Here is a 10,526-nt window from a genome sequence, read left to right on the forward strand (position 1 = left end):
GATTTGTGGAGGAACTCAGTGACTTCCCGATCTCGGTGGATGTTATTGGTTATATACGGCCTCGCTTGGAGGAAGAGATAGCCCAGGCTATGAAACAGCACGAAGAATCTCGCCCTCAACATTCTGCGCACCTTCCAACACCGAATGCGGATGGATCCCGCCCTCAGCTGCTTGTGCCACAGTCAGACCCAGATTCCGTACAAAACAACTTCATTACATCCTCAGCAACCGACGCTTTCGATCCAATTAATATTGACGAGATGGAGCATCCTCAGCTTTCTGGACAGTGTTTTCCTGGCCGGTCTCTCCATATGATACAACACGCAGAAGGTACGGCGCGACACAACATCCCGACCACAGACGAAACATTCGACCACGCCCTGAATACTACACCCTTGTCCCAAGCTTCAAGAGGCCCGGGCGAAACGGAAATGTGGAACACTTTACCTGAAACTAGGCAAGAGAAGAGTGACAGTCGGTCATGTCCTCCACAATATGGAATGGGAGACGCCTGGGCGGATACCCTACAGACAAGGGAGTGTTTCATGACAGCTGGCATGCAACTACCGCAATACGGCATTCCTGATGCCTCTGCAGGTGGATACTCGTTGGCAGACTCTGCTCTTATCGCAGACTTACCACAGTACGGCGTTCCTGATGCCTCCGCGGGTATACTTTCTCTACCTCATCCGATGAACAGCCATCGACAAGAACTTGCTCTCATCACCGACATGCAAATACCGCAGTATGGCATTTCTAATGCATCCGCGGGCGGAACAACAGCACTCTATCAAGAAAATTGAAGAAAACCATTCAGAAACGATGGAACGTAACCCGTATGTTGGAATGATATGAATACATGCTAAGATGCAGTGACCATAATGAATTTTGCTACATATAGTCGTCTAAACAATTAATTATGCGCCTCCTCCCATGTCCAACACAATAAGAAGTGATATTCCCCCTCCTTTATCACTCAGGATCATGTTATCGTCTCCTGACACAAGAATAAACTCCCCATGGTCTAATTTTTGTTTATCTTGGAACCTAGGGAGACCGTTGTTCTCATCCACATATTCTAAACCCATAATGACTAGATGCTTGCCAGGGAACGGCCTTTCCAGTATACCACTCTTATCAGTCCAAACAATTGCATACGCTTCGACAACATTCTTGGAGGGATCGCTCTTGAATGGCTTCGAGGTTTTCCTAGATATATATTCGAGGTTTGCTTCATCCTGATTCATGGTTAGCACATTTCAGGATTGATGATATGGTTGCTCTCAAACCTTTAGCCACTGTGTAATTACTGGCTCAATATCTTTCTCGCAGTCGGGAGGAAAGAGCCAAGGATAGGTGGGATGCGAACTTCGTTTCACCTTTGATCTCACTTTTGAAGCCGCTTTGGCTGCAGTGTCTTCAAGTGGCTGCATTCTGCACAGCTTGGGCGATATGCCAGTCGAATATGACAGGGGAATGTATATCTGTTCCAACATTAGAACCCGCGTAGACAACAGTGTCTATATATATCCCCTACATCATGGAATGCTGTAACGCAATCGACTTAAAGTGATGTGAAATTCAACGCTGGTATCTTATTACAAAGTACAAGATTTTTTCACCTGTTTCGTTATCTCTAAGCGGGGTCAAAACTAGAGTCTCGGAAAAACTATTGATCCGAGAGTGCCTCTTGAACGTACCCAGCAAGTGCATCAGTGTCCTTTACTGTTTCCTACTCTTTATGTGGACGGTTAAACCTCAAGGTGGGTTGAAAGGGTCCCATGATTGAGTTTTTTTTTATTTTTTTTTTTTTTTATTTTTTTTTTCCACATTAATAATGTTATGTGAGATGGTGTAATTGAGATAGAGCTTTGTTTGAATGGGCAGAAAGAGGTAATTACCGTACTGACAATATCGCCGATTATTTACATAGCCACTAATTACAAAAATCGCCGGTATCGTTTCCAACTGGAAATCATGTAAATCAGTAACCATATGATCTATTTCCAATGAGCACCACAAGGGAGTAGTTCGTGATGTACATGGTTGGATAACCTAAGAACAGCACCTGGCATGATCAGGCCATGGTGTTCTAAGAATAGGAAATATATCCCTAAAGAATGGCCTCAGATTGAATAGGTCTGTGCTTAACGAAGACACATTCTTCTGTTCTAGTACTGGCTAAAGATCGAAACCATCCCCCACCCGTACGTATTGGTTGGGGACCAAACCTGTTTGGACGTTAAAATTCGCCTTGTTATGGTTGCCTTTTGTATTTGTTAGTCTCTGTCGAAATGCGATTTCAAAACTCCTCTCTGCTTTACAGGGAGAGGAAGCAGCGCTCAATATACGCTCGCGAATAAGCGATGGAAATGTTGCTTCCGATCTCACAAATCTGTTTACGAGCCTTCAACGGGCGCACGTCAACTACAACCACTACTCCGTTTCACCTTCGACCTCACTTTGGATGCCGCCCTAACCGCAGTGTTCGTGGCTGCATTAATGTGATTAGCCGCTTATGCAGGGTCGTCCGTGCGAATCAGAGTATTGTGTGTCTGATCGCACATTACTGACCATTAGAACTAGGAGTAGACAACAGTATTAATATTCTTCATTTCAGGAGTCGCTCGAATACTAGCCTTGTTTTAGACAGTACGAAAAAAAGAGGGAGGCCTAATACAGTGATTACTAATAGCTGATGCGTCTTTTCTGACAGCCAGCACGCTCTTACCATATCTCCCACACGACGGGTTGGTTCGCCAGTTTTAATCCTAAATGGGAATAGCCGGCCTTCCTCAAAATACTCTTATCAATCCCCCTGTTTTGGTCGCGCTTATTACTATTCCGTCACGAACAAATAGGATTAATCTCCACCTGGTTCCTTGCTCGGCGGTTCTATCCGGCTACCATAATCCTCCATTTGATTATATATATCAGCATCTGTTCCCAGCGAGCTATCTTCTCTCGCAGGTATCATACATCTTAACTTCCTAACAATTCTGCATTTTTGTTCCCCTGTTTGCTTCTCACATAATATTTGCATACCAACCTAATTTTTCTCCCCTTACAACTCCTAGTTAATCTCACACCAACTCAACGGTCTTTTATCCCGTCAAAATGGCGGGACTTTCACAAGAAGATCGCAACATTATCAAGAACCATCCTCTAACCAACTTAGTTGATCGTTTACGAGGCGCGCTTCAGGAAGCCGAAAGAATATATGAGTCGCGTCTAATTTATGATGGCGCTGATGAGAGCCTTGACCAACTCTATCGAAATGCGATTTCAAAACTCCTCTCTGCCTTACAGGGAGAGGATGCAGCTTACAGCCTTCGCTCGCGAGTGAGTAACGGGGATATGGTGTCTGATCTAGCACACTTAGTCGAGCGTCTCCGAAAGGCACAAGAAAACTTCAAGTACGACGACTACCGGCCGCTAGTGAATCTGGTTATTCAAAGGCCTCCGACTGAATCCCAGAACGTCGAAACCTGGAACTTCGATGTTTGGAAAGCTGTATTTACCCTCATTGACACCATCTCTCGACGAACAACTCCTCCGGCGAGCGTCCCCCCCTCCTTTGACGGCACGCCAGTCAAATCCACCTCGTCATCGCAGAAAGGTTCCGAGCAGACGCATGAGTTGGTGAATCCGAGAATCTTCGAGGAGATATGTGGCTGCACCTTTCGAGACGTCAAGGGCTTCTTCAACAAATACTTTGAGGAGAAGGACTGGAGCGGCAAAGCAGATGCCATCTGTCGACGCGTATTGGCCCCGGGCAGCGACGGTAATTTGGCCCAGTTTCCTGATCCTCCTACACAGGACAATGTCCTCGCCTGGTGGTTTCGTCTTCAAGAAGACCTTCTCTCAGAATCACGCGGCACCTACTACACCACGGCCAGCAAAGCGGATCTTACTGGTTCGAAGGTGGAACGGCAAGTCGACCTTCTTTTGCGAGCTAGGGGTGGGAGCCCCTCGCGAAACAAACACGACTGGAGAGACATTCTGGTAGTTGGCGAGCTCAAAAAATCCAAGGAGGAGATCAAGACCAAAGACACTCTGCTTCAGATGAGCCGCTACGTGCGCGAGGTCTTTGCCGCCCAGCCCACCCGGCGGTTCGTCCACGCGTTCGCCGTCTGCGGGACCAAGATGGAGGCGTGGGTGTTCGACCGTTCGGGTCCCTATAGCTCCGGCGTCATCGACGTCTATGAGGACTCGAGACGGTTCTTTCAGGTGCTTGTCGGGTACACCATGATGAGTGATGAGGACCTGGGACTGGATAGTTTTATTGCTAGGGATGAAGACGGCAACAAATCAATAACCGTCAAAGGGCGTGGGACGTTAGACGAAAGAGTGCTACGGCTAGGTGAAATACTTTCCTTTCAGCGTGCCATCGTGTGTCGCGGGACCACGTGTTTTCTCACAAACGATGGACAAGGCGTAGCTAAATTCTCGTGGGTGTCGGACAAGCGGCGGCCGGAGGTGGAACTCCTCAAGCTAGCATGTCAAAAGAATGTCCAAGGAGTCGCAAGGATCATCGGTCACGGTACCATCACCAGCATCGCCGACATGCGCTGCGGTCTGACGTTCGACAAGCGCCACCACTTCAAAAGCGCACCCCCCAGCGCAGCCTCCTCATTTCATCAATCTCAGCCGCTCATCGAGCCGCGCCGCTTAGATATCCGCCGAAAGTCATCTTCCAGGAAACGCAGATCCCCGGATAAGGGGATGCAGGTGTCCAAACGATCGCGTTCCATCAATCAACCATCAAGGGACGCCCAGGAGGAGAACGAACTAGCTTTCTCCATTCAGTCAGCGCACAAACCGAGCCTCTTCGACAGAAATGGCGAGGAACTGTATGACAACCGTGTCCTCCGCTGTCTAGTGATATCGCCAGCTGGCCGGCCGATCTACAAGTACGAATCACCCTTGGAGCTGCTCAAGGCACTTCGCGATGCAATAAAGGCGCATCGATCTCTTTACCTGGATGGAAACATTCTTCATCGGGATATTTCGGAGAACAACATAATAATCACCGATCCAGACAAGGCGGATGGCTACTCTGGAATGCTGATTGATCTGGATCTTGCCAAAGAAGTTGGAAGTGGGCGAAGCGGCGCGCGGCACCAGACTGGCACAATGGAGTTCATGGCAATCGAGGTGCTGCTGAATATCGACCATACCTATCGGCATGATCTTGAGTCTTTTTTCTACGTGCTTATCTGGCAGTGCGCCCGCCACGGTTGGGAAAAATTAATGCAATTGCAGAAGTTATATCAGTTACGGGCCTGGTCAGACGATAGTATGCTAAACAAATGGTGCACGGAAAGTCATGAGAAAAACCTCAATCAAGGTGAATTTGAGCACATCTTAACGAATGATTTTTCTCCACCAAAAGACAGTATGCTGAAGGAGTGGTATAATGGAACTTATAAAAAAATCGCAAGAATCAAGCGAACCGATATGGGTGCAGATGGGCTTGAGGATATTTTGACTGAGTTTCCTCCAGCATTTGTGTTTGCTAAACCGCTTTGCAGAGCTATACGAGACATTCTTTTCCCGTACGGGGACAGAGGAATTATCGTTGGCACCCCGCAAGATCCGAAGCGTTTATATAATCCTGTTATCAAGGCATATGATGATGCAATCGCCAAAATCAAATCTTGAGTGTGATGAATCGGGCAAATATATCTCTTCACGTCAAACATGTAACTACTCAACAAACCCTCAAGGACCATTTACACAAGTGCAAAATAGAAATCCGTGTACAGTCAAGTATTTCCAGAATATTTCTCGACAGAAGTGAAGGCGCATGATCACCAGAGAGAGGGGCATCAGTTTCACGTGGTTGTATGCTTTTAGAGGCTTTCAAGGCGAGCGGGACTGATGTCACTAGAGCGCGAGCGCAAATCATTCCAACTCTCTTATGCCACCAAGCCTCGAGATCAGCCTTCGCGTTCTTTACGAGGTCTTTATATCTTTCAAGGATTTCAGCATTGAGAGCGGATCTGCGACTGACCCGGTTATTAGTCAACCGGCCGTGTGCCTATGCACAAGATACTAGAGACTTACAGATTTGCATCAGTGAGGGCTATGTTGATGGTCAACTTGTATCCAGCCAGTGCTTGTGTGAAACAGTTGATGTCGTCACCTATGTACCTTAACTTGGCCCAGTCTCGAAAGCTCGTCCGACGACAATCGGACCGCGATGAACATTTCATAATTTCCTCTTTAAATTCTTTGCAGGCATTTCCGCAGCGTAGTAAGGGAAGTTTAAGAGCAGAGAGGTCTACATTGGCATTGACCGTGTCCGTGAGTGGGCTTAGAACCTCACCCAATTCCTCAAGCTCCTCAAGAAGGTCGCGTACAGTTTTAGGATGAGACTGAAAACTCTTGATGGTCTCATAAAGCGTGATGCTAGACTTAAAGGCAAAGGCAGTCAAAGTCAGTAGTCCGGAAGCGAGGCTTATAGGTTCTGCCATCCTGTCCATCCCTATGATAAATGGGAGAGTGGGGATGGGTGGGAAGTCGATGAACAATTTATATACAAATTCTCAATAATAACAGCATCTCTGACTGAATTGTGAAAAGGTTACAAAATGAAAAAGAGAAATAACAATACATTTATTCAATTAAATGAAAATTACAAGCATGCAATTCTGCAATTAAAAGAATGCTTTATAAAAATGCTGTTGTTAATTCATTTTGATTCACAATGAAAACTTCATATAGAAATGAATGGATCTGACATTGCAATCACTGCAATAATATCACAATTAATGAATGATGATCACTGACATCTGATCACATTTTGGTCTAAAAAATTCACAGAAGCAGAAAGACATTATTAAATGTATGATTTAAAAATATTATTGATTGTAAAAACTTTCATACAATGATGTTATTATATATATAATAACAGATATTCATTAGTTGTTCTATCTGATAATGTCAATCTCCAATACTTCATGATAATAAAGTAGCTAAATGAGTGTCAGATTCACTGAATGAAAATATTCTCAGTGTTCAATTTTGAAATTGAGCATCATTTTGAAAAAAATAATTCCGCAGATGTATCAAATCATTATTTAAATTTTATAAAATATATAACTCTCTTAACAAAGCTCTCTACTCTGCAAGAGAAGCTGTGTAAAAAAATCTTTAAATCATTAAACATAAAAGAAAATATAAAGTTAAATCAGTTTACTATGAAATAAAAAACACATCTGTGAATGAGAATGAAATTGTCAGTGTTATAGAGTAGATTTAGAAACTCTGATACCACAGATTTTAATTGTTAAGATATTTGAATCTGAAACAATTTATTGTAAAGAGATAGCTGAATCTATCATTAAACTTTTATTATAAATTCAGAATAGAAATATTGATGTATCTGAACTTTATAAAAAATTAAAAATGAATAATATTAATGTAAATAATTATTCAATCTGAGCAGTGAATAAAGATGATCTGCTTAGAAAAGATAATAAAGTCTACATACTGTAAAATAAAACTGTAAAATATGAAATAATAAAAATAAATCACAATGATTCTTAAGATAGTCATTTTAAATGTGACAAAATCATTGAAGTGATCAAAATATCACAGTATAAACTGTATAGATTGCTACAATCTGTAAGAGATGGGCTACAAGAGTAATTACAAGAGTAGTGTGAAGTACGCACAAAGGATATTAAGAAGGTAGCAATCTCTATTGTTCAAAGCTAATCGCTGATCTCCTAAAATCCACGGATATCAGCGAGCATTATATAGATAATATTGCCATCGCCACGTATCTATCGCCACGTATCTATCGCCACGTATCTATTTCCTAATATAGATATCTCCGTTGCTCCTATTACACAATCACATTCAGTGTTAAATAAGAAATAGTATATAATTAACATAGACTTCATTGAAAATTTATCAAATAATAAGAAGAGAAGTCAAACTTATAATGCTATTATTATATTTATTGATTTATTCATCAAATAAGTCATAATTGTGCCCACATCTTCAAAATTAGATGTGGAAGAACTTGCAGACATTATTGTATAAAAGCTTGTGAAGAACTTTGATTTATTTGCAAACATCATTAATGATTGAGATTTATTGCTAAATAATAAATTCTAATCAACATTATATTATTTACTTCATATTTGATGAAAATTATCAACAGCTTTCTATCTGCAGATTGACAGTCAAATGGAATGATTGAATCAGATGATTGAACATTATCCTCATATATATTGCAATTATCAGCAAAATAATTGAATAAAATGAATTTTTTTAATATAATGAGCATATAACAACATCTTCTACACAGTGATTAAGATGATATTATTTGAAATGATGATCGGCTGATTGATTGAACTCTGTATAGATGTGGAATCTTCAAACACTGACACATCAAAATTGACAGTAGAACAAATGAAATGAATGAAGTAAATGAAAAATAAAATTCAAAAATGTCTAAAAGCTGTTAAAGCAATTGAAAAAAAATATTATGATCAATGTCATATATCAAAAAAATTTAAAATAAAGAACTGAGTAATGCTGTGTGTAAAAAATATATTCATTTTACAACTCTCATTCAAATTAAATCATCGATTTTTGAGTCTCTTTCAAATAATTAATATACACAGTATGCAAATATACAAATTGAAGCTTATACTGCAATATAAAGAAATTCATTCTATATTTCATATTTCTCTTCTCAAACTGTATCACACACATAATAAACAAATTCTGCAAGCAGAATCAATAATCATAGATATAGAAGAGAAATGAAAAGTTGAAGCTATATTAAATAAATGTCAATACTGTGGTCATACACAATATTTTGTCAAATGAAAAGATTGTACAGATGCAGATAACTCTTGAGAATCTGAGGAAAATTTAATAAACAATTAGAAATACTTAAAATAATTTAATAAAATTTATTAAGAATCAATTAATAAATAAAAATAAAGAAAGCAACAGTGACTGCTGAATATATTTATTTCATTAAAAGATTAAAAAACAGATTCTTCTCATTTTAATCAATGTTATTTAAAAAATTGTCATCAAAGCACATCTGTTTATTATCTCAAATTTTCTCAGTTAATAAAGCACAATGTTTCAATAATAATTTGAAAGCTGCAATTAATGATGTAATTATCAGAACCTTATCAACTACTGTTTTAGCTGAGATCTTAAAAAAACCATTGCATTAAATCTCACAAATCTTCATTGTAAAGAATTTAATTGCAGCTGACACAGTGCTCTGTAAAACATTAACATTCAAAATATCTGTATTAGTAACAATTAAATTCTCAGCTATATTAATGACTATCTGAGTCAATTTAATAACATCTGCTGACATTTGATACAAGTTAATTCTATACTTTTACAAATATAGAATGATGATTTACTGAAATATAAATATATTTCATCACTGAGCAGTGCTTGCATTTTTTATGTCAACTTTTAGCAGACTTGCAATGATGATGAGAGAATGTTATTAAATGTTGAATACAACAATAGTAATATACTGCTGTGTTTCTTTTTAACATCTCAATAGAATCATTCACTTTCTCATTTTCATCAATGTTATTGAATAATTCAAATAACACATCAAGATTTTTACTTAGTGAGAATGGTACTGATGTGATAGCAGAATGTGAAAATACATTTTCTGAAATGTTGTTATAATTGAATATCACATTCTGCTGTGACAACAGATTGTCAGAGTTTATATAGAATTCTAAAATCTCATTTATATTCTTGTAAATCTGCATATTAAATATAAATCTCACAATAACAATTTGATATATGACAAATCTCTCATTCAGAACTTCATTGAAAAGCAGTATTTTATGAGATTCATTAATCAAAAATTGATTAATTTCTTGAAAGCACTTAGATATCTATAATTCATTAGTATTCACAACAACATCAATTTAAAGAAACTTATAGCAGCACAACTTCTATTGAATATATGATAAATGTAACAATTTGTACACTCATTATTCACAAAATAAAAATATATTGAAAGATTTTGCAATCTCTTCAGACAATTCAAACAAATACTTTTAATAACAGACAGTATATCATTTTTTATATTAAATCAATAATAAAAACAGCTGGTTCTGACATTCTGTCATAATTTTAAATCAATATCAAAATCTTTCAAGAAAGAAGAAGAAGCAAAATTAATAATAAAGAAAAATACAAAAAAAAAACAGATGTTGATGATTGAAACCAATATTGCAATATCAATTAAAAAGATTGCAACAACACTCAACTTTAAATGAAAAACGCAATCATGCAATTAAAACTTCGAATTTCACAATAAAAATCATGTGGGAAGATACAGTGTACTTTGCTTGATAATTGGCATTTTTTTTTTAAATAAAAAATTGTTGATGGTGATGTTGATGATAATTTCATTAGAGTATGATTTTTAATGTAAAAGTTAAAGAAAGAGGTTCAGAGGTTGTGTTAAACTATGATTGAATGTAATAACACTGAAACTGAAAAAAAATTTT

The 10,526-nt window shown here is 38.9% G+C and overlaps 3 protein-coding genes across 3 annotated transcripts; 2 read left to right on the plus strand and 1 right to left on the minus strand.

The window, feature by feature from the left end:
• Positions 1–89: 89 nt before the first annotated feature.
• On the plus strand, positions 90–909 carry HCAG_00757 (predicted protein; the record flags this gene model as incomplete). The annotated part of the gene is made up of 3 exons (XM_001543661.1): positions 90–745; positions 784–836; positions 902–909. The coding sequence occupies 3 exons, from the start codon at positions 90–92 to the stop codon at positions 907–909; spliced, it is 717 nt and encodes a 238-aa protein (XP_001543711.1).
• Positions 910–3,117: 2,208 nt separating this feature from the next.
• HCAG_00758 (predicted protein) lies at positions 3,118–5,308 on the plus strand (the record flags this gene model as incomplete). The annotated part of the gene is made up of 2 exons (XM_001543662.1): positions 3,118–5,239; positions 5,301–5,308. 2 exons carry the CDS (start codon positions 3,118–3,120, stop codon positions 5,306–5,308), a joined length of 2,130 nt encoding a protein of 709 aa, XP_001543712.1.
• Positions 5,309–5,942: 634 nt separating this feature from the next.
• On the minus strand, positions 5,943–6,479 carry HCAG_00759 (predicted protein; the record flags this gene model as incomplete). Its single annotated transcript, XM_001543663.1, has 2 exons — positions 5,943–5,967; positions 6,070–6,479. 2 exons carry the CDS (start codon positions 6,477–6,479, stop codon positions 5,943–5,945), a joined length of 435 nt encoding a protein of 144 aa, XP_001543713.1.
• Positions 6,480–10,526: the final 4,047 nt, after the last annotated feature.

This window comes from Histoplasma capsulatum, genomic scaffold (assembly GCF_000149585.1).
Source record: "Histoplasma capsulatum NAm1 scaffold_1 genomic scaffold, whole genome shotgun sequence".
Taxonomy (NCBI): domain Eukaryota; kingdom Fungi; phylum Ascomycota; class Eurotiomycetes; order Onygenales; family Ajellomycetaceae; genus Histoplasma; species Histoplasma mississippiense.